The 25142-nt window shown below is 38.0% G+C and overlaps 1 protein-coding gene across 2 annotated transcripts; it reads left to right on the plus strand.

The window, feature by feature from the left end:
* Positions 1-18323: 18323 nt before the first annotated feature.
* On the plus strand, positions 18324-22286 carry LOC121976590 (splicing factor-like protein 1). Of its 2 annotated transcripts, XM_042528814.1 has the most exons (3): positions 18324-18474; positions 18578-18669; positions 19227-22286. In XM_042528814.1, the coding sequence occupies exon 3, from the start codon at positions 19287-19289 to the stop codon at positions 21582-21584; it is 2298 nt and encodes a 765-aa protein (XP_042384748.1). In that variant the 5' UTR covers positions 18324-18474; positions 18578-18669; positions 19227-19286; the 3' UTR covers positions 21585-22286. The 2 variants fall into 2 exon arrangements, with proteins under 2 accessions (XP_042384748.1, XP_042384749.1); XM_042528815.1 differs by lacking the exon at positions 18578-18669.
* The last annotated feature ends 2856 nt before the right edge of the window (positions 22287-25142 follow it).

The raw sequence follows: 25142 nt of genomic DNA on the forward strand, positions 1-25142 counted from the left end.
CTTTTTTAATATTTTTTTAGCGTAGTAGTGCATCGTCAGAATTAAAGAAATTATATATATGTCTCTCTTGTATAGTATGCATGTATTGTCTCTAGAGCTATTAGACGAGCTAACCCGTGGTCGGGCGAGATAGACCGGTCTATCATCTTGACGGGTTATGAAATCTCTGACCTAATCCAATCTAAGGCATGTTGTGAGTTAGGCGGGCTAACCCCACAGACCCATTAAAATTTTTAAAAAATAATAAAAAAAAAATTCATATCTTCAATGTTTCACTTTAGAAATATTTCATCAATCAAATAAATTCATAAACAGGTATTTTAAATATAAATGGATACAAATAAGTACTCATGTTTGATGAAAAATACTATTCTATTTCAAAATTATTATAAAGAAAGATAATAAATTGACATAAAACTTGACTTACATGTGTTTCTCAACCTACGGGTCAACCCAAGCCTGTCGTGAGCATAGGTAAGTCGGCTGCGATTGACTTGGGTTGATAAAATTTCAACCGAATTCACTTAAATTATTTGGCGGGACGAGCCAATCCGACATATTCAACCCAAATTGACAGCTCTAATTGTTTCTCTCTTCTGACACATACATGTATCTTACACATGCATTACCTCCTACGCAATTATAGTAGCTACACTTTCATAGTTGTTACAACTATAATTGTTTTTCATATTGTAGCAATTATAGTTGCGTAGCTGCTATAACTACTACGAACCTATAACTGCTACAACAGTATATTAAACTTCCTAAGACCATAACTTTTAACTTGGATATCAGAATGAGATATTTTTTTTTAATTATAGATCTTTAAACGAGCTTTGATTAAAAAAAAAGATCGTCTCATTATAATATTTGGATAAAAAATTGGATTTTGACCACATCAAATCCCTCACATCATATGTCACCCACGGTCTCTCACATAAGGTCGGGTATGGTATCATTCCTTAGATGTCATAACTTTTGACTCGGATATCATAATGAGACGATATTTTTTTTAGATCGAAGTTCATTCAAAAATCTATAATTAAAAAAAACGTCGCATTCTGATATTTAAGTCAAAGTTATGGTCTTTGGAAGTTTACTACACAATAATAGCAACTATAGGTTTGTAGTAATTATAGCAGCTATGCAATTATAGCTACTACAACATGAGAAACAATTATAGTTATAGCAGCTATGAAACTGTTGTTGTACAACATGAAAAATAATTATAGCTGTAACGACTATGAAACTGTAGCTACTATAATTATGTAGGAGGTAATGTATGTATCAGATACATGTATGTGTCAGAAGAGAGAGATAATGCATGCATACTGTACTTAGAGGTGTAAATGAGTCAAGACATGCCACTTGCAAGCTCTTTGGGTCTTGGCTAAAAAAAAAAGTTCGTTCGATTAAGATAACAAGCTGAGCTCGAGCCTAATTTCGAGCTTGAAAATATTATCGAGCCAAGTTCAAGCTTAACAGTATTTGGTTCATGAGTTTGTGAACATGTTCATTTAGAGGCTTGTGAATGTGTTCGATAAGAGGCACATTTATCTTATTTTATATATAAAAAAATTAAATATCATATAAATAATAAATATAATAATATTTATTAATTATTATAGCTAATTATCTTAAACGAGCTCGAACTAAGTTCGTTTAAATTTTAAAAAAGCTTTTTTCGAACCGAACTCGAGGTATTTAATTTTATTACGAGTCGAGCTCGAGCTTAAGAACTAAAACTCGAATCAAACTCGAGCTGAGCTCTAGCTTAGAGATAACGAACCGAGCCCTAACTCAAGTCTCTTACTATTTGGCTTATCTTAGTTCGATTACACTCTGCCTCTACTAGAGGGATAAATTTGTGATTTCTTTAATTCTGACGGGGTATTGCTACGGTAAATATATATAGATAAAAGGCTAAATATCAATGGGTCATAAAAATTTAGGAAGTGCTTGGTGTTGGGGCAATTCCCTGTGGTCAAGTTTGACCAATTTGACTAAGCTTGAGTTGAGTCAAGCTTGAGTCGGGATTTGAGTTTTGATGTTTGACAATATAAGGAGATTGACAATATAAGGAGATTGCTGGAGCAATCGTCCGGTTATGGAGATGGTCAAAGGGTTGACCAGGTTGATAAGAAGACAAGTCAAGTAAGTCAGGGATGACAGGAGACTTGATTGGGTAAGTCATAACTGGAGGTTAGGCGTTTGGAAGTCCTAACTGGAAGTTAGGTAGTAGTAAAGTCCTAGTGAGGAGCTAGGCAGGGGAAAGTCCTGGTGAGGAGCCAGGCAACGAGAAAGTCCTAGTGAGGAGCTAGGCATAAGAAAGTCCTGGCGCGGAGCCAGGCAATTGGAAAGTCTTGGTGAGGAGCCAGATAATTGGAAAGTCTAAGTGTGATCTTGGCAAAGAGTGTAAGTCCATGCATGTGGTCTTGACAAGGTAAGTCCTAGTGTGACTTGGCAAGAAGAACTCGACAACTAGGATGAGGCCGAAAGAAGCTCTTGAAGGCAGGGCGTGAAGGATGGGGAGATATCCGAGGGACGTAAGGTTGATGGAGGAGGCTAGAAAGCTAGTTCAAGGTTGGTCGGGTGTGGCCAAATACTAGGCATGGAGATTCAACAAGTCACGGTTGACCGGAAGTTGGGTTAGAGACTTTGGACTTGAGTTTGAGTCAAGTCCAGGCTGGTCAATCGATCGGGCAATCGATTGAACCAGGGTCCAATCGATCAGCTGATCGATTGAAGTGTGCTGCGAAGGAGAGGCTTTCCCAATCAATCGGTCAATCGATTGGGAGCTGCCGATCGATCAACCGATAGATTGGGCAGGGGAGTTCTCGCGCGATTGTGAGAACACAGAAAGCTTCTGAATCGATCCACCGATCGATTCAGATGTTCCCAATCGATCGATCGATCAATTGGGATTCGACCGTTGGGCAGGATGCAGGTGATGGACGACCGCGATGGAGTGGTGCTGACATGACAATCGATTGGGGATGGATTGGATCGATTGGGAGCATTGTTTAAAGCCTGGGCGGAGCGTTTTCTCCGCAGAACTTTGCGTTCTTCTCCTGCGAGCTTACAGCGATTCTCACGGCGATTTCTCCAACACTCACGCCAGTTCTTGAAGGCACTTGAGGAGCATCTTCAAGGTTCAAGAGACAACAACAAGTAGCAAGAAGAAAGGGTATTCACTTGTATTCCTAGGGTTTCTTCTTGTATTTGTGTTTGTGTTGTGTGTGAGTTTGTACGAAGCTTCTCCGCCTCCGGCTGCGATCGAGAAGGAGTGTTTCATAGTGGAGATAGCATGTCGTGTGTGGATCCTTGGATTAATCACCTCATTTTGAGGCGGATACCAAGTAAATCCTAGTTGTTAACGTTGTGAGTATTTGTCTCTTTGTATTCCGCTGCACATTATTAAGACGAAGCAAACCGACGCAAGCGCGACGAGCCGCTATTCACCCCCCTCTAACGGGCACAAAGGTCCCTACACTTGGTAGATGGGTTTAGGATGCTGGAATAGGAATGAAATTTGTTTCATTCCCATTCTTGATGTTTGGTAGATGGGAATCAGAATCAAAATATGGATTTGATACCCCTAATTTCATAACCCACCCCCTAGGTTATCGTTAAACTCATTCCTCCCTATTTGTGTGGTTTTTTTAGACGGCCTAGCCCCTCTCCTCCGAGTTTTTCCTTCTTTTTCTTTTCTTTTGCTTTTCGTGTTTCATCTCAGCGCCTTTCTTCCTCGCTCGCCGCCGAGTCTCTGCTCCGTTTGTCGACCCACCCACGATTCTGCTTCCCGGGATGCTCGCCCGATCGTCGGTGCTTCTTCTTCTCCGACCCCACCCGCGCTTCTTCTTCCCCAACCCCGCCCACGACTCTGTTTCCCCGGTCGGCCGACCGGCCGCCTGCGCTTCTTCTTCCCCAACCCTGCCCGCGGGTCTGTTTCCCCGGTAGTTGCCCCCCCCCCCCCCCCCCACTCACGACCCTGCTTCCCCAACTGACCGCTGGCTCGTGCTTCTTCTTCCCCGGCCACCCACGCCTCTACCTCTTGGCCACCCCCTTTCTTCTCCCCCTTCTGCTCGGCCGACCCCCCTCTCCTCCTCCTCCTCCTCCTCCTGCTCGGCCGCCCACGCCTCTTCCTCTCAGCCAACCCTTGTAAGTTGTGGCAAGTTTCTTTTCTCTATGTCATATTTAACAATTAGTTAATTTTCTTCATTGCTTATGCTTTTACTGCAAAAATCTTTTTAACTGAATATTCTAAAGTTGCTCTTATTGATAGGTGCATTGTTTGGTTGTTACAGTGGAGTTGTCTAGCCTTCAAAAGTAGTTGTTGACAAATAAATAATAGTTGCTTCTTTTTTTAAAAAGTGTAAGTGCTTTCGTTGTCTGGTATGTTCACAATTCATACAAATAGGCTACCTTAAACTACCTTTGCCATTTGATCTGATAATGTTCAGTTATATAAGAAAGAAATTTGATAAATACTGATAATTCGGATAAAGCATTAGGATTGAAAGATCCATCTATGGATCTATTTGAGAAAGCATTAGATAACATACTCTTGCTTCTAGTAATCTACGACGATGAATCAATGTTTCACAGTACTTGCCTATTCCTGATGAACAAATGGACAAGAAGTTCTCTTCTCTTTATTTGATTTCTAATTGCCTTTGTGAAATAGATCATTTCAATTGAATTTCTAAGGCCTGATATTTAGGACAGTGGTGAACAAATTTAGACCAAGAATTATAAATACATAATCCAGTAAATTCTAATAATGCAAAAAAGTAAAGAAATCACAGAAGAAAAAGAAAAAAACATACAAACTATTTAATTATGGCCTAAATTTATACCACTTTTCTATACCTTGGTTTAACATAAGCCACTGTTTAAACCCAATTTTCTAGGTAGGAGACATGAGTCAATGAGGTTATATGTTTTTATCTGAAATGTTGAGCATTGTTATGATTTGGTTCCATATTTATTCTTGTATGCATGAGCTGTTTGATATTTATTCATGTATGGTTTCAGTTCTGACTTATTATTAGTGACATTAGTTGTTATATGATGTAAATAAACATGGCACGACCACTGTTAAACTATAGAAGACGTAGATTATTATGCACTTTGTGGAATATGTATGGAATGCTCATGGGTTGTTTGGTTGCCATACTTTATCAAATTGCAATACTTGCATATCGTCAAAGTAGGATTTGTCAAATAAAAAGTAGGGAGGACAAATCAATTGCACGTGTAAAATGGATATTCAACCTTACAAAAGAGAGCGATGAAATAAGTATTAGTGAACTTTGAATGGATAGGAGAACATTCAGGATATTGTTGTTGGATCATGAAAGTCGATAGGGGGGGTGAATATCGATCGAAAAAAGTTATCATAGAGTAAGCAGTGGAAAAGTAGAATCACAACACTAACAAGAACTGTTTTACTTGGTTCGGAGCCTTGGTCGACTTCTACTCTAAGACCCGCACTCGTCGAGTGCTTTCGTTGGGCAATCCACTAGCAGTTCGAAAAGATGATTACAAAATTTGAAGTATAGAAACGCTAAAATAAATAAAATACCGACAACAAGTAAGGAAGAAGAAATCAGCGCGTTGTCGGAAAAGCTTCGTCGCAGGAGCACAGCGCAGAATCGCAAGCGTAAGAAGATGTAGTCGTGAGTTGATTCTTTGCTCCAGGGCGCATCCTCCTTATATAGGAGGCTCCGGGTGCCCGAATCCCTTCCGAGCGTCTGGAGTGTGACGTAGCTCGACCAACCAGAGTGTTCCACGTGGCGATGTGAGACGGGGATAAAGTTTGCACTCCGGACGCCCGGATCCCTTCCGAGCGCTCAGACCTCTATTTTCCAGCAACTTGTAAGAAAAAGTTAGTCCAAGATAAAATGCAAATCTACCTTGCAAAATAAAGTGTTAGCACAGTTAAAAAAGAATAATAATTAGATTCCGTCTCGCCAAGACTGGAATCTAGTCAGGATCTCAACTTAGAGTTCCGAAATGGTTCTAAGTTAGATCGACGCCTAAGTTCCCTTCCCGGGAACACGTCCTCACAACCACTCTCCTCTAGTGACTTACCTCAACTTATCTATCTGATGTCCGGTCAGTCCGTTGACCCGTCTGGACTTTGTGCCAACTACCCGGTCAGCCCGTCGACCTAGCAACACAGAGTTAGCACAGTAGATAAAAATAGTATAGTAAACCTAGGGTTACCTCCCTAGCATTGCCTAGCTTCACTCACTAGGACTTCCATTGCCTAGCTTCACTCACTAGGACTTCCATTGCCTGGCTTCACTCACTATGACTTCATCCACCTAGCTTCACTCACTAGGGTCTGGCTTTACTCACCAGGACTTCCTCCACCTAGCTTCACTCACTAGGGCCCGACTTCACTCACTAGGACTTCCTCCACCTAGCTTCACTCACTAGGGCCCGACTTCATTCACCGGGACTTCCACCACCTAGCTTCATTCACTAGCGCCCGACTTCACTCGCCGGGACTTTCACTTTGCCTAACCTTTGGTTATGACTTACCTTTGTAGGACCGTTGGGCCGGCTAGAAGGGGGGGTTGAATAGCCCTGCAGAAATCAAAATACAAACCAACCCTTCTCGAACTCTTAAACTGACACTTGTAAAAATAATCAAAGCAATAAACTAAGATCAGAACAGAAAACGAGGCACCAGGTTTTGACTTGGTTACAACCGGGAAGGTTGTTAATCCAAGAAAGATGATCGCACTAGAATTTCTCCTTCAGGCGGAGAAGCATCTTACAAAGTTGAAGCGCACAATAGAAGCTAACTACAGAAAGCGTACAAGTGTTTGAAAGAAAAGCGTGAGTTCTGATTTTTTGAAAAGCTTCTGGACCAAGGTTATATTTATAGCCTTGGTCGGGGCGCCTGGAAGGGTTCCGGGTGCCCTGGGGGGATAAATCTTATCCCCCAACGTTCAGATCGAGTTTTGACTCGATCTGGCGAAAATACTGGGTCCGAGCGCCCGGAAGGGTTCCGGGCGCCCGGAAGGGCTCCGGGCGCCCCGGGCTGCTCCGGGCGCCCCGGGCTGCTCCGGGCGCCCCGGACTGTTCCGAGCGCCCCAGAGCCCAAAGTCAACAGTCGTTGACTTTTTCGTCCGGGACCTCTTATCTGGTTCAATCCCGCCTCGGTCCGGTTCTTCTCCTCCGGATCCGCTCACTTGGGTGATCTTTGCCATCCGGAAAAGGGCTCACCCGAACCCAACTTCCGGTCTTCTCGAGTGGGCTTCCCTCCGGCTTCTTGTCCCTCGGAATTGCCGCGTGTTTCCTTCTCGTCCGCCAGCGTACTCATCCGCAGTCTACGTCCCTCGGTCGTCGATCTTCTCGCTAGCTGCGTCTCTTGCTCTCCGAGCAATCTTCCGCTCCGGCTTTCGTCCCTCGGAACCACCGCGCGCTTCCTTCTCGTCCGCCGGAGTACTCTTCCGCAGCACCTCGTCCCTCGGACTGCCGTCCTTCTCGCTAGCTGCGTCTTCCGCTCGACTACCTGTGTTCCTAAGCTCCTGCACACTTAGACACAAGGTTAGAGACACACAGGACCTAACTTAACATGTTGATCACACCAAAATAACCTTGGGGTTCCAACAATCTCCCCCTTTTTGGTGTGATCAACCCAAGTTAAGATAGGGTAAAATAGACTTTAAATAAAATTAAGTAACTTAACTTAATATGCAATTTAAGTACAAAAAGATAGAAAAAATTAAATCTATCTACCTCCCCCTAGACTTATACTTTCCCTTCTCCCCCTTTGATCACAAAAAATGGGGTTCCAAGAAAAATAATCTAAGGATTAAAGATTTAGTAAATTTGAAAAAATATTTAAAATAAATTCATAAAAATAATTTTAAGCTTTTTGCAAGAATTATTTTGAGAAATATTTCTAACTTAAAAATTTTTTTCTAAGTTTCTGATTTAGGAAAAAATTTCTAAGTAATTTGAGCATAAATTTCTAATTTCAGAAAATCTTTTAACTTAAGAAAGAATGATTTTTGAGAATATTTAAGCATATATTTTTTTTAAAACAAATGACTAAGTCAATTAAAAAATTTCTAAATTGAAATAAAATATTTTGAAAAATCCTTTTTAAAGCACTAATAAATTCTTGTATTAATGCTTTATTAGTAAGTTAATTAAACATTTATTTCAATATTTTGGCTTCCAGGTCGTGGCGAGGCACTAGGCCTTCTTGGTTATTGGAGCAACAACCACTTCCTTGACAAAGCCTCATAAAGAAATTCTTTGTTTAATTTTCTCACTTAAAGCGCTAATTTTAATTTTAAAATTAATTTAAGCATGACTTCGGAACCCAATATAGGTTCCAACCTACTGGATTAACCAAAAAATTTTTAGGGATATATTTTCTTGAAATATTCTTAATTTGTCTCGGGTGATATTTAAAGTACCAATTTAAATTATTAAATCTTCTAAAATTAGTTTTAGATGAACATGCATAGTTTTTCAAGTTATCTACTTGAATTTTCAAATCATCATTTTCAAGTTTCAATTGTTCATTTGCTAGTTTTAATTTATCTAATTCTTCTAAGGGACAAGATTTAGCTAGAATTACTTTTAAATTTTTATTTTCACTTTCTAACTTGCAGCAATCTTTTGTTAAAAGTTTAACGAATTTAAACATTTTATCGGGAGGAAGAGATCGTACCTGACTTACCTTGTCGATCTCGTTGTCCGTTTCTCCCCCTGAGCTGCTGCTTTCTTCTGACGTGTCTCCCCCTTCATCGATGCTCTCAATGCTCATTTCGGAAGAGCTTGAATAGCAGTCGTCGTCTTGATGACTCGCCATCAGTGCGAGTCCGGAGAAAGCTTCGACTTTCGATTCGGACGATGTATCGTCTCACGTCGCCTTTAGGGCTTTTCGCTTTTGGATAGACTTCTTACCCTTCTCCTTGTCCTTGTTCTTCAGCTTGGGGCAGTTGTCCTTGACGTTCCCTTCTTCGTCGCAGTGGTAGCAGCGGATCGTTCTTCTCTTCTTTCCCTGCGGATGGTTAGTAGATCTGGATTTACAAAGTTTCTTGAATCTTCTTACCATCATTACCATTTCCTCGTCGTCGAGAGAGGATTCAGATTCTGGTTCGTCTCTTGAGGCTTTGAGGGCGACGTTGTTTTTAGGCTCCTTCATTCCTGCACATCTTGACTCATGCACTTCAAATGTTGAAAAGAATTCTTCTAATGAAGTCTTTTCTAAATCTTTAGAAATGTAAAATGTATCTACTAGTGATGCCCATTTTGAATTTCTAGGGAAGGAATTTAAAGCGTACCTGAGCGAATCTCGGTTACTTACCTCTTCTCCGAGATTCGTGAGTCCGGTGATGATTTCTTTTATTCTGGAGTGCAGATGTACGACTGTCTCGTCTTCCCCAAGTCGCAGGCTGGTGAGCTGATTGCGAAGCAGATCTCGTCTAGCGAGCTTGGCTTCGGACGTACCTTCATGCAGCTCGAGGAACTTCTCCCAAAGTTCCTTTGCGGAGTTATATTTACCGATCATGTTGACTTCTTGAGGCGGAAGGACACTTAGCAGATGGTACTCTGCTTTGCCGTTCGCCACGAAGTCAGCCTGCTCCTTTTTTGTCCATTTATCTATTTCCTTGTCCTCTGGAGCTTCAAAGACAAATTTCATTGTTAAAAATAATTCAATATCTGTAGTAAGAAATACCTGCATCAGTTTTTTCCAGGTAGCGAAGTCCCCTTCATATTTCTGCGGGTGGATGCTTGGTCCGGTCATCGCGTTGCTTCGTTCGGCGGTTAGTCCTCCTGAAGCGTCTTGGCTCTGATACCACTTGTAGGACCGTTGGGCCGGCTAGAAGGGGGGTTGAATAGCCCTGCAGAAATCAAAACACAAACCAACCCTTCTCGAACTCTTAAACTGACACTTGTAAAAATAATCAAAGCAATAAACTAAGATCAAAACAGAAAACGAGGCACCAGGTTTTGACTTGGTTACAACCGGGAAGGTTGTTAATCCAAGAAAGATGATCGCACTAGAATTTCTCCTTCAGGCGAAGAAGCCTCTTACAAAGTTGAAGCGCACAATAGAAGCTAACTACAGAAAGCGTACAAGTGTTTGAAAGAAAAGCGTGAGTTCTGATTTTTTGAAAAGCTTCTGGACCAAGGCTATATTTATAGCCTTGGTCGGGGTGCCTGGAAGGGTTTCGGGCGCCCTGGGGGGGATAAATCTTATCCCCCAACGTTCAGATCGAGTTTTGACTCGATTTGGCGAAAATACTGGGTCCGGGCGCCCGGAAGGGTTCCGGGCGCCCCGGGCTGCTCCGGGCGCCCCGGACTGTTCTGGGTGCCCCGGAGCCCAAAGTCAACAGCCGTTGACTTTTTCGTCCGGGACCTCTTATCTGGTTCAGTCCCGCCTCGGTCCGGTTCTTCTCCTCAGGATCCGCTCACTTGGGTGATCTTTGCCATCCGGAAAAGGGCTCACCCGAACCCAACTTCCGGTCTTCTCGAGCGGGCTTCCCTCCGGCTTCTCGTCCCTCGAAATTGCCGCGTGTTTCCTTCTCGTCCGCCAGCGTACTCATCCGCAGTCTACGTCCCTCGGTCGTCGACCTTCTCGCTAGCTGCGTCTCTTGCTCTCCGAGCAATCTTCCGCTAACATGTTGATCACACCAAAACAACCTTGGGGTTCCAACAACCTTTGCTAGTCCATTTAGTCCTGAATAGTCTTCTCTCTCTCTCCCAAACATCAAGTCCTATTTGGGTCAACCTTTGGTCATATTATCAAACATCGAAACCCTAGAAGTCGATTGCACCAATAATCTCCTCCCTTTTTGATGTTTGATAATTTTCTTAAGTTAGGCTTGGGTCTTTAAGGGTTAATTCTCAAGATTTAAGAAATTTGAAAAAGTTTGAGAGAGTTTAGGAATGTTTTAACTTTTCTAACTTAAGAATTTTCTAACTTAAGATATCACTCTCCCCCTTTGGCACACATTTAAAGGATATGAACTTAAGGTTAGTTTCTATTAGGTTTTGCACCAACAATGTGTGAAAAACTTTCCAAAGTTTTTGCAAAAATATCTTTCAACGTATATTTTAAAATGACTGAGGAAAAAATTTCTAAGTAAACATCAAAGAAAACTTAAGTAAAGAGAATTTTTAAAATTAAGGCTTAAAAAAAAACTTCTAAGTAACTTTTAAACAAATTTTCTAAGTGACAAAAGTGAGTTTTCACAATTAATAACTTTTGAAAGTTTAAGTAACCTTTTGATAGTGCATTTTCAAACTATTTTTCAATGTGTTTTCACAAAAAATTGTAAAGCAAAGAGAAATTTTGTAAAATATTATGAAAATAATTTTTCAAACTTAGTTTCAAAGATTTGCAAAAGTAATTTTTAAAGATTACTTTTAGTCTTTCAATTAGAGTTCCCCCTTAACTTGACACATTCTTAGGATTTCTTGTTAACCACAAGTAAAACTTCCTATGTGTCTAGGCGGTTGATCCAAATTAAAAGAACACAAAGTTTGAAGGTGAGTTTTCAAAATATTTTCCAATAAAAAAAATTTAAAAGTGATTGTGCACCAAAACCTTTTAAGAAGATATTGTCAACTTAAGTTTTAAAATGTTTGCTAAATAACAAAATAATTTTTCAAAATATGTTAATTCAAAATAATTTTTGAAAAACATAGAGTGTTTTTTTTTATATAAACAAATTAGAAAGTAATTTGTAAAATAGTTTTCAAAATGATTAAAAAAGTTTTGAAAATATTTTAAGAATATTTTTCAAATAAAGTGTGAGAGGGTTTTTCAAAAAAAATTTATAAAAATAATTTGTCAAAAGATTTCAAAAGCACCTCCCCTAACGTTAACACTGCCCCTGAAATCAACACTCCTCCTAAAGTCAACATTCCCCCTGAAGTCAATTTCAAGGCTTTAGCACATGTGTCTACGTAAGTGTGTTAAAGAGATTGGGATCAATAACACTAATGTTTAGTATACTATTTTCATAAGTATTAATTCTACATCCTTATTATAATTTTCATTTAAGTTTCAAGTTAAATGCAATAATTTTTTATTAACTCAATTTAATACTTATTTGATTAAAACAACTTAAATTTTGTATTAATTGATTGAGTTAATTTAATGACATTCTTAGTCATAATATTTATTTCATTTTTTTGTTTAATTTAAGTAGGATTAATTAAGTTTGAAGTCAGTATTGATTCGAAGTTAAATTTATTTAGGTTTTTTTAAAAACAAAGTTAACAAATTAGTAGATTAAAAAAAATTTAATTAATTTTTAACTTAATTTAAGTTTTAAGTTTAACATAATTTAATTATTTTAATTTAATTTAATTTAGTAAATTTTAAATTAAATTAAATTAAATTTAATTTAATTTTTAGTTAAGTTGTTTTTAAGTTTGATTTTTAATTTTTGTTTTTGTTTTGATTAAGTTAGTTTAAAATAATTTTTAATATAGTTTTTAAGTTAAACTAAAAATAATTTTTAAAATAGTTTTTAAATTTAATTTAATTTTTTAAATAATTTATATAATATACTTTTAAGTTAATTTTATAATTTTTTAAAATACCTTTTCGATTAAACTAATTTTTAAGTTAAATTAATTTTAAAAATAATTTTTGAAATAACTTTTAAGATAATTTTTAAAATAATTTTAAATTAAATTTAATTTTTAAGATAATTTTTTAAATATTTTTTAAAATAAAATAATTTTTAAAATAAATTTTAAAATAATATTTAAAATAATTTTTAAGATAATATTTTTTTTAAAAAATTTAAGTTATTTTTTAAAATAATTTTTAAGATAATTTTTAGGATAATTTTTAAAATAATTTTTAAGATGATTTTTATGATAATTTTTAAAATAATTTTTAAGATGATTTTTAAGATAATTTTTTTTAAAGTTAAAGTTAATTTTTAAAATAAGTTAATTTTAAAATAATTTGAAATTGAACTTTCAATTTGATTTAGTTTAATTTTAATTCAATTTTAGTTAGATTTTATTAGATTTAATTTGGTTCGATTCGATTCAATTTGGTTTGATTCGATTCGAAGTCCTTAGTCATCTCACCCGATCTAGATTTTCAATCAGGGAAACCTATAATTTTTGTGAGATGAGTTAGATTCAGTTTCAGGGTTTGGTTTAACTTTGTGTTAGATTCAGGTTTAGTTTTGGATTCAACAAATAGGTATTCTCTGGATAAACTTCTGCGCTATGGTGAGTCACTTGAACATCATTAGAATAACCATGCCTTTGAGGTTTTCCAAATAGTCCTATCCACTGAATTTAGTGCAAAACTTTGGTTCAACTAGTTAGGATCTGTAAGGGGTACCTTCGGTTAGTTTCACTAAGTCAAATGCACCAGGTCGAAGCAATATCTTCCTAGACATGCATAGACATAGTTTCCCTAACGTACTATCATCCAAAACTTCACCAGTACCATAGGTCAAGTTAAACTATTGTCCCTTTTTAAATTAGTCCTAATTACCCTGCCGGGTAGGTTAGTTTTTGGTTACCCTATCGGGTAAATTAGTTTTGGAGGTGCAAATTATTCTGAAGTATCCTCCTAAATTATTGATTTTTCTTTTAATATTTTTGTATAATTAAGATTGGTTTTAGTTAAGATTTAATGTTTAATTTTTAATTTAAATTTAAGCTTTAAGTTTTAATTTTAATTCAATTTAAGTTTTATTTTTAAGTCAATTTAAGTTTTAATTTAATTTTGAATTAATTAAATTGGTCAAATTGCCCTTCTTTAAATGAGTGTATTTCATGTTTAAGTTTTTATTAATTTAAAATTTAAATTGATTAAATTGTTTGAATTATATCTATTGATTAATTTCATAATCAAAAGATACTTGATTATATCTTAGATTTGGTTTAGACTTATAATTCAAGTCTAGATTTAATGATTTAATTATCTGTTCTTATTTATAAATTTTATTTTTCAAAAGATTGATTTGTTTTCTAATTTTCTAAACCTTGAATATGAAATTTTAAAGATTAAAGAATTATATTCTAAATTATTGTTTAGATTTTTATTAGTTAATTTATTTGGTTCAGCATGCATATCTAATTGTTGAGATAAATCCAACCTAAAGTAATGATAATTATCTAATTTACTAATATGTGTAGAAAAAATTGGATTGTCGTGTATAGTAAACTTACTAACCTTTGTTCCTCCTGGATCCTTGGGTCTTCTTTCTGGGCATTGAAGTTTGTAGTGATCTATCTTTTTGCAATTAAAGCATTAAATCTGCTCCTTCCTTTTTTGAACTTTAGGTGTCTACTTCTCCTTTACCTTTGGTTGTGTTGTTCGAGTCTTATAGGTGGGGCATTTACTTTTGTAATGTCTCTTTCACTGCATTTAAAACATATTAAATGATATTTAAATTTTGAATTTTCAAATTTACCTTTAGAATCCTTGTTAGGATTCTCCTCCTTGTCCACCGTCAATTCAGATTCGAATTCTGACTTTGTTCTAACTCTGATTCAGATCCTTCCACCTCTTCTTGTGCCATTAAGGCTATAAAGCTTATTTGGTCTGATTCTGAGATGACTCTGAGGATTCGGACTCAGATCCGAACTCTAGTTCGACTTGATCCTCTAGTTTCATCGGCTCCTCGTGAAGCTTGATCAACTGGGTCCAAAGCTCATATGCATTCTTGTACTTTTCTAGTCTGCATAAAACATTGTTAGGTAAAATATTAAAAATAAGTTTACTTACATTTTCGTTCAATTCTAAGTCCTGAGAAGATTTTCTCAATATCAGTCAATTATCAAAATTCAGACTTCCTAAGAAACATTTCATTCCTCGCCTCCAGTAGTTGAAATCTTCTTGATCATATGGTGGTGGTTCTGGATGCTCTGTCCTTTTTTAATAGACATTGGTATATGCAAACAAAATAGATAAGAAACAATTTCCAAGATTGGTCTTGGGGTAAGCAATGCGGGAGATAAAGAAATATGCGTGGGGGAAAATATTTATTTATTTTTAAAAAAGATAATAAAATATTTTTTAAAAAATATTATTACAGATTTTTGAGAATACGATATTTCACTAATACCGACCAATGGTGAAAAGATAAAAATAAAATTTTCAAACACGGTTTTGGAGAGAAAAAACGAAAGGCGTAAGGATATTTTTTAAACCCAAACGATATCTATTTTACTTTTAAAAAGAACCCCCCTTGCTCGATTGGTGGTTGCACCAATTCAGAGTGGTACCTGCTCTGATACCACTTGTTGGATCATGAAATTCGATAGAGGAGGGGAGGGGTGAATATCGATCAAAAAAAGTTATCGTAGAGTAAGCAGCGGAAAAGTAGAATCACAACGCTAACAAAAATCGTTTTACTTGGTTCGGAGCCTTGGTCGACTCCTACTCCAAAGCCCGCACTCGTCAAGTGCTTTCGTTGGGCAATCCACTAGCAGTTCGAAAAGATGATTACAAAATTTGAAGTACAGAAACGCTAAAATAAATGAAATACCGACAACCAGTAAGGAAGAAGAAATTAGCGCGTTGTTGGAGAAGCTTCGTCGCAGGAGCACAGCGCAGAATCACAAGCGTTAGAAGATATAGTCGTGAGTTGATTCTTTGCTCCAGGGTGCATCCTCCTTATATAGGAGGCTTCGGGAGCTCGGATCCCTTCCGGGTGCCTGGAGTATCACGTAGCTCGGCCAACCAAAGTGCTCCACTTGGTGACGTGCGACAGGGATAAAGTTTGCACTCCGAGCGCCCGGATCCCTTTCAGGCGCCCGGACCTCTGTTTTCCAGCAATCTGCAAGAACACGTTAGTCCAAGGAAAAATGCAAACCTACTTTACAAAACAAAGTGTTAGCACAGTTAAAAAAGAATAGTAATTAGATTCCGTCTCACCGAGACCGGAATCTAGTTAGGATCTCAACTTAGAGTTCCGAAATGGTTCTAAGTTGAATCGGCGCCTAAGTTCCCTTCCCGGGAGCGCATCCTCACAGTTACTTCTCTCCAGTGACTTACCTCAACTTACCTGCCAGACGTCCGGTCAGCCTGTCGACCCGTCTGGACTTTATGCCAGCTACCCGGTCAGCCCGTCGACCTAGCAACACTGAGTTAGCACAGTAGATAAAAAATAGTACAGTAAACCTAGAGTTACCTCTCTAGGATTGCCTAACTTCACTCACTAGGACTCCCAGTGCCTAGCTTCACTCACCAGGACTTCATCCATCTAGCTCCACTCACTAGAGCCTGACTTCACTCACCAGGACTTCCTCCACCTAACTTCACTCATTAGGGTCCGACTTCACTCACTAGGACTTCCTTCATCTAGCTTCACTCACTAGGGCCCGACTTCACTCACCGGGACTTCCACCACCTAACTTCACTCACTAGGGTCCTGCTTCACTTACCGGGACTTCCATCACCTAGCTTCACTCACCATGGCTCGACTTCACTCACCGGGACTTCCACTTTGCCTAACCTTTGGTTAGGACTTACCTTTGCTAGTCATCTAGTCCTGACTAGACTTCTCTCTCTCTCCTAAATATCAAGTCATGTTTGGGTCAACCCTTGGTCATATTGTCAAACATCGAACCCCTAGAGGTTGATTGCACCAACAATTGTGTGATATGGTTCAAGATGTTGGAGGTTTAAAAGCCACAAAAAATGCCACCATTGATGAAATTGTGACCTTATTTGTCTACGTATTGGCACATCATAAAAAAAAATTGAATGATGAGTCTCCTTTTTTAAATGAAGTCGGGAGACAGTGAGTCGTCATTTCAATCTATATCTTCGAGCAATTTTACAACTGCACAACATATTGCTCAAGAAACCTGAACCGATACGCGATGACTACGAAGAAGATAGATGGAAACCATTTAACGTAAGTATTTTTTAATTGCTTATAATTCTTCATTATATAATTCTTATAATTAAAAATTATTATAGGGTTGCTTAGGTGCTTTAGATGGTACTTTTATCCAAGTGACACCCCCTAAAGAAGAAAATCAACGTTATTGCACAAGAAAGGGGAGATTGCAACAAATGTGTTAGGAGTGTGTTGCCTACAAATGCAATTCATATGTGTTACCTGAGTGGGAAGGTTCCGCCCATGATGGTTGGGTATTTCGTGATACCATCAGTAGATCATCGGGTCTTAAAGTCCCCCAAGGTAAATAACAAATACTTTTTATTTGAAGTTGGAATTATGACAGAGTTTCAGATTTCCGGAATACTTGCATTTATTAATTTAACTAGTATCCTTAGTTTAGGCTGTTATTATTTGGTCAATGCTAGATATTGCAACTAAGATGGATTTCTCGCACCTTATCAAGGGCATAGGTATCACCTCAATGAATGGGAAGGTTGTCGTCCCGAGATAGCCGAAGAATATTTTAATATGAAGCACTCTTGAACAAGGAATGCTATTGAGAGGTGTTTTGGAGTGTTGAAGGGTCGTTGGAAAATCTTAGCTTCCCATTCATTTTTCCAATGCAAACCCAAGTTCGTATTATCATTGCCTGTTGCTTGCTTCATAACTTGATCCATAAATTCATGAGCCATGATCCTCAGGAGTGTATTCATGATCTCACTCTAAGGAGAAAAAGAAATCATCCGTTGACAAAGTTCAAAAAGTTTCGAAGAGGGCAAAGATTTCAGCTGTGCAAAATGTCGATTCTAACTTTAAGTTACTTGGTGCTTAGGTTGAGGGATTTATGCAAACTGTTAGCTCACACTTTGAGTCAATGTCATCTTGGGTTCAAGGTAAATTCTCAAAAATGCCACAAGTTTTTGAGATGTTGGATAAGTATGGTTTTGTTGGTAAGAACAAATACAAGGTTGCTCAAGTAATTTGTAAATATCCTGTGAAGGTTGAGTTATTGTTCAGTTTGAATCCCTCTAAAGTTGAAGATTTTATACTCAGTTGCTTGGAATAACGTGTTTGTGATGTCGTTGAATTTGATGAATACTTTTTTTCTTCTATCATTTTTGATATTGTGGTAGATGTTTTGATTATGCAAGACTATTGACAGAGTTGTTGCTACAATATTACGTTTTTTTAATAAAATGGTTCTGTCTATGACTCGTGATTATTTTTATATTTCACTGTAAAATGAAAATTTTAATTGATTCTCATTCCATAATTTAAGTCAAACCAAATAACATTAATCAGAATAATATTCATACTAATATCTATACCAAGCACTGTTAATCTACTAATTATTTCAATTACCATTAACCTCTCAATCAAAATATATTATCATTCTCATTACCAAATATATACCAAGGTACCAAGCGCCCCCTAGTTCTTAACTTTGGAATCAAATTTTTTATTTAAACCAAAAATCCAAACCCCGATGATGCCCTAACGTTGAAGCAGCCGCATCGATCGCCTCGACTCGGCCGGGCGCTATTGCCGGTTCATGGAGGGATGAGCGAATCCTGGAGGCGGAGAGCTTTCGATTGAAGTAATTAGCTTTCCTTCTTGCTTGTTCAGCACTATTCTGGCATAGATTACGAAGATTGCTTGAAGTATTTTCCGTTTCTTTTTGCTGCTCGCTCGGTTTCTAGGGCTTTTCTCGGCCGGCTGATCGCTCTTGGCGATTCATCGTTACGGATGCTGGTACAAATCAGTCGAAGAAGGGGGAAAAAACTGTTTTTAGGTGCGGCAACTGATTATGGCACATTGTTATTTGATTTCTAGAGAGAACTAGTATCTTCCGCTTCATAGCTCTTTATCTCTTCCTTGCTTTCGCCTCCATTTCAATTAGCGCAAAAATCTATATAGATGGATATTGTTTCTAATCAGTAAGTAAACTATATTGATTACATGTAATTTGATTTCTGAAGGGAACTAATATTTTCCATTTCGTAGCTCTTTATCTTTTCTTTTGTTTCCATTTCAGTATGCTAACTGTTTTACTGCATTAGCGCCAAACACCGTATAGATGTACACTGTTTCTCTTTTACTTGAGATTGGTACAAGTCTAAGGTTTCTCGTTGAAGAAACGCGGAGGATATGATGGAGTAGTCTATGATCTAAAAAATTAGTAAAGTTTAGTTTGAATCAGCGTGCAAGCTAAATTGATTACTTGATTAGTGTAGTGTGTTTGTTTTTGTCTCCTGATATACAGTAAATGTGTTTGTTCTTTACTTAATATGTAGAACTTGATATGTAGAGTTAGAATATGGCTTTGACATTCATGATTAATTTTGACAGGCATTCTATTATGTTGGTGCTTTAAGAAAGGATCTGCAACTTCTGAAAGCCAGCACGAGTATGGGAAGTCAGATCGGTACAGATGATGGTAACTTGTATATTGACACAGAAACTGATGAAAAGAATGAGAGTGATAAAGAAGAAGGGATGGAGGATGAACACATTGAGCTACACATTGAAGATTACGACCAAGAAAGATTTGAGCCTAAAACTTCTGCAGAGGGTGCTGATGAGAAGCATAAGATGGGCTCTAACCTTTCCTTTTCCAAGAAGAGGATAAGATCAATGGACAATACCCTAGATAATTTGGAAAAGATGCAGAAACTCAACGAGGAGTCACATTTAGAGATGCTATCTTATGAAAAAGGGAACAGGGGAAGTTATGATAATGAAAGGCACAGCAGATGGGATAAAGACTATGATGTGCTACTCGATAATCATCCTGCTGCTAAAGTTAAAAGACGGAAGACAAGATGGTCTAATGAGGATCTTGTATCAAGATCACTGGATCTTCTAAACTTTACCAATTTTGTCAAAGTTTTTGCGGGTGCTACTTCTGCCGATCCAGAAATTGAGGAGTTGAACTCTCAGCTTCTTGAAATAAACCAGAAGTTGAATGATCTTGTACCCGTCAACAACCTACTTCTTCCCAAAGATTTAGATAAGCAAATGCTTCAAAGTAAGAGCAAAGTGTGGAAAAAACTCATTAAGAGTCGACAGCTGATCATTTCACGGCTGATTAAGAAGAATCCTACATTTAGTTTTCTTTCTAAAAAATTTAACAAGAAGATCTATATACCAGAAAAAGAATACCCTGACTACAATTTTCTTGGACTTTTAATTGGTCCCATGGGGAGCACAAGAAAAAAAATGGAGATGGAAACAGGAGCCAAGATTTCAATGAGAGGTAAAGGTTCTGTTAGAGAAGGAAGAGCCTCGAGATATAATGAGATCAGGACAGAGGCAGATAAGGATGAGGATTTGCATGTCTACATAGAGGCACATACAGAGTTGTCACTCAACGCTGCAGTTAAGATTGTAGAAAAGTTGCTAGTTCCTGTGGAAGACTCAAAGAATGAACAGAAGATGGATAATTTGAGGCTGCTTGCAGAAATGAAGGATAAGCGTAGAATTGACGGAAAGGATCAAAAGACAACACATCTGTGTGACATCTGTGGACAAGCTGGGCATTCTACTACATCTTGTCCCTTGTCTGCTTCAAATCCTGGAACAAGCAAAAGTGAAAATTTCCTAGGTGATGCAGGCTGTATTGGAGTTCCCCCTTTTATCCATCCCCCAATTCCTAGTTCCATTCCAATCTTGATAGGCAATCAACAATCCAATGCTTTGGCATGTTCAGACAACAAGCCTTCAGAAGAGAATGGTTTATCAAATCTATTTGTAGGCTATCTTCCCCACTCTGTGAATGAAGATAAACTAATAGAACTCTTTTTGCCATTTGGATGCATATCCAAAGCAACAGTGATCAAAGATAAGACCACAGGTTTAAGCAAGGGGTATGGTTTTGTCCACTACACTGATCCTGCCTGCGCTGCTGCAGCTATGACCCGAATGAATGGGTATAGGATCAACGGAAAGAGTCTTTCAGTCAGGGTTGCTGTTGGACCATCTAATACCAACACAAGTGTTTTACCAGAGGTCAACACAAATTTTAACAAGCTGCTAGACAATCCAATCACAGCCAGTTCTCAGGGAGGACCTAGTGCGGCGAGCTGGATAGCTCCTCTAGGATCTCTTCTTCCCAAATGTCATGCATCTTGTTCTCCAAAAAGCAGCTATAGGTCACATGCTAATTTACCAAGCTATCCAGCTGCAACCATTTCCCAATGTGTATCTAGTGTTATAAGGACTGATCCTACAGTATCTGTTCTTCCTAAGTCTCATGCATCTCTCCCGCTAAAAACCAACTTTCCATCGTATGCAGATTTACTGAGCTATTCAACCACAGCTATTTCTCAGGGACAAACTGTTGTTATGAGATCAGTAGGTCCTCCAGTGTCTATTAGTCCCAGATCTCATGTGTCTTTTCCTCCAAAACATAGCTTTATACCAAATGTCAATTTACTAAGCTATCCAATTGCAACCATTTCTCAGGAAAAGCTTGATCCTTTGAACACACAAGGTCCTCCTGCATCTATGTTTCCTGAAACTAATGCATCTTTACCTCTGAAAATCAATTTTTTGTCTAAGGTTGATGTACCCAGTTATCCTCCTGCAGCTATTTCCCAAGGAGAACCTAGTGTTATTAACTGGCCTGATCTTCCTGGATCTATGCGTGAAGTGCACACCATCTTTCCCTCCAAAAAAACAGTCTTGCATCACAATACCATGTTTTAACTGGACCTTCCCAATCAGCTACTGGTATCTCATTGAAAAATATACCAACCCCTGTGACTCCTCATGCTATGGCCGAGATGAGAGAACTCAAGCAGTTTCCTGGTTATCTAAAGAGCATTGACTCGTGAAATAAACTTAATCCCTCCACCACCATGAGCACCCAGTTCCCTGGAAGCAAAGGCAACACAAGCTTGTGATTGTCTGTTTAAGCTTATCTCAATATGATCAACTCAATAATGTTGTTTGCACAATGATGAGTATATTGGACATGAGAACGGATGGAAAAGACTAATCCTCTAAAATCATCCATGGTGCTCTATTGTAATCCTGTTGGTTTGAGAGATGCCTGCCATTTCTTGGTTTAGGGAGAAAACAACCATATCCGATGCCCTTCTTTTGGTAGCAACGTGCATGTTGCTTGCTTTCTAGCTAGTTATTGACTTGCTGTTAATTTTTTTTTTTGGAAGAATTAGGCAAATGAAAGATTTAAACATAGATTGAAGCAATTTGACTAGATGTCTCCCCCTTTAGCTTACAATTATGTCAAATTGTATGCCTTAAACTTCGTGCATGCTACATGGAAGAAGCTCTTCATAGATCTTGAGTGGAAGAGAGATTGTGTGTGGGTGTGTATTGAGAGAGAAAAGATAGCTGTACATTTCTTTTTAAAAAAACGTGGATGAATCCCTTTGTTATTCATAACAAAAAAAAAAGTTATTCAGGCTAGATACCTTTTAATATTCACTAGATCCTTAGTGAAGGAGGCCTTTTGTGTCTATATAGATATACTGGTAATTTTTTAAAGGGCGTACTTTAAGTTTAATTTTACCTTAAAAAAAGAAAACACACCTAATTTTTAGAATGATCAAAAGTGCATCTATTTTCAATTTTACCCTTATGTACAAAATATGAAACTTTCTAAACCTTTTGAGCAATATTGAGAATCCTTTATAATGATAATAGAGGACATATTTGGACGGCTTGGTACTACAAAAACTTACATGAGTTAGAATGAGTCAAATTGGAGCTCTCTAAGTTCATTAATGAGTTTTGATTGAAATCCATTGATGAATCTAGGGGACTTGAATTTTCTAAAACTTAAAATAAGATGGGAGAGGTTAATGTGTAGAAAGTATATATGCTGTCCAATATTGGTCCTAAGACATGTAAAATTATGGTCATGTGTCAACTCGAATAGACGTTGGTGCTGGTTTTTGAAGATCGACACCACAGTAGTGCTAGTTTTCAAATATCAACACCATAATGATGCTAGTTTTCAGAAACTAGCATTATATTATTGGTTCTGATCACACTGTGGTGCTAATCTTTAGAAACCAGTACCACAGTGTTATGAAGATTTCAAATCATTTTAAGCACCGTCGGGAAAGATTTAAAAGAGTAAATGAGAGCTTATATTTGGACTCAGATTCACCTAATAAATCCATAAGAGTAAGAATGAGTCCGATCAAGGCTCTCTAGGTCTATCAATGAGTTTTGATCGAAACCTATTAATGGACCTAAGAGACTCAAATTTCTGAAATTTTATAATGAAATGGAAGTGTGAAATACGTAGAAGGGATAATATGGTAAGAAATCCTAGAGTTGAGCATTCTACACAAAGTAATAGGCCTGTGCCAATTGGCACAAAGCCTAAAACTTTATAAGCCTTTTGAGCAATGTTGAGATTCCTTTAAGATGATAATGGACGGTATATTTAGACTTTTGGGCACTGCATAAACCTACATAACTCAGAATGAATCCGATCGGAGCTCTCTAGATCCATCAATAAGTTTTGACTGAAACCCATTTATAAACCAAAGGGATTTGAATTTCTAAAATTTTATAATGAGATGAAATGTGGACTATGTAGAAGGTAAATATGATGAGCAATCCTAATCCTCAATTTCCTACATAAAGTTATAGCCCTGTGCCAATTTGCACAAAGTTTGTAACTTTCTAAACCTTTTGAGCAATATTAACATTCCTTTAAGATGATAATAGAGGACATATTTAGATTCCTGGACACTACAGAAACCTACATGAGTTGGAATGAGTCCAATAGGAGTTCTCTAAATCCATCAGTGAATTTTAATCCAAATCCATTGATGGACCTAGGGGACTCGCATTTCTAAATCAGTTGGCCTCATGAAAGGGGTGAGAGGTTGGACAAATACGTAATGAGACTTCCATCCCTTGTGTCAGGTTAGGATCTTCCTTAAGAAGCTACAAGAAGGTCTTGTCATGAAGTTAAAGACCCCGACCTCCACTTTCTTTGGATATAAGAAATAATGAAAGACATAGGGTGTGAGGGGCACTCCATACAGGTAAAATATGATGACTACCTTGTAGAGTAATCGAAAAGAGTTATGAGCCAATTGCTGGAGAGGAATATGAAAGTACTAGGAGATCTTGAAAAAAGAAGCCCGGGATGGAAAATCGAAGGCCGCCTAACAGTTGAATCTCAAAGAAGGTGATGAAGTTGGTTGGTCAAGAGAATTTGGGATGACAAGATGGTGGTCGGTAGGTATCTCAAATCGCAATTGGTCCCAATCGCCTCTATTAAAATCGGATACTATGGATTCATACCAGAAAGTGGAGGGGCTTTTGGAGGCCATGGCTAGACTTGAGATAAGAAGAAATGGAAATGAAAGGCAATGAGATAAGTAAGCGTACAGGAATGAAGACTTACACTGTGAATCACCAAAGAGAATAAGAGAGTGAAGAAGATGTCGAATGCGACAACATTCTTCTGTCACCAACCCTAATAAAGTTGCATTGCAAAATTTTAGTCGTCTGATCCGAAGGTAGCAAGGCAGATTAGTCAGATCCACTGTCAGATCAGCCTTCTGGATCTACAAAATCTCAACTGTCTCCGATCTCTCGGCATGACCTCAACATGTGTCAATGGCATACCACAGTAACATCGATGGTCGGATGTGATAAGCCGATCATAACCTTGATATGCGATGTCGCGTATCATCAGTTTTAATGATGCATAACTCGTAGATTTCTTGAGTCATCCAACGATATGGTGGTGAAGTGACTCGGCCACATCAACCCTAATGTTCAAGTCGACAGGTGGGTGAAACAACACTTTAGTCCAATTAGTCACACTCGAACCTCCTTTGAATAAACTCAATGGGGAGGCTTATAATGTGGCAGATAGTAAAGCCTCCACATGGTAAGGTCAAGTCAGAAGTCAAGTCTCTCTGTCAAAAGTCAAGCCAAGGTGTAAGTTGAAAAGATTGGATTGAGTCAAGACAAAACTAAGTCGAAGTTTGAAAACTCTACCCCAGTTGAGCTTGGTCCCTCTAGTCCTGATCACCCGGGCTCCCTCACCTTGTGCCACAAACTCCTCCAATCTGATTCACCTAACTACCTCCGGTTTGGTTCACTGGCTCCCTCAACTCGATCACTCTCGTCTCCCAACTCCTCCGATCCTACATTTGCGAGAGCTCCTCAAGATTTACGTGGGTTCTGAGATAAGCAGAGAATGTGAAAGTATGAGGGACGTGGATAGTGGAGTGAGGATTTATGTGGCAACCCATGATGCGAACG

The sequence above is a fragment of the Zingiber officinale genome, chromosome 4B, assembly GCF_018446385.1.
Source record: "Zingiber officinale cultivar Zhangliang chromosome 4B, Zo_v1.1, whole genome shotgun sequence".
NCBI classification, from domain to species: Eukaryota; Viridiplantae; Streptophyta; class Magnoliopsida; order Zingiberales; family Zingiberaceae; genus Zingiber; species Zingiber officinale.

What these genes read in the sequence shown, in the direction of transcription:
- LOC121976590 (XM_042528814.1), top strand. Translation starts at nt 19,287, where the DNA reads ATGGGAAGTCAGATCGGTACAGATGATGGTAACTTGTATATTGACACA.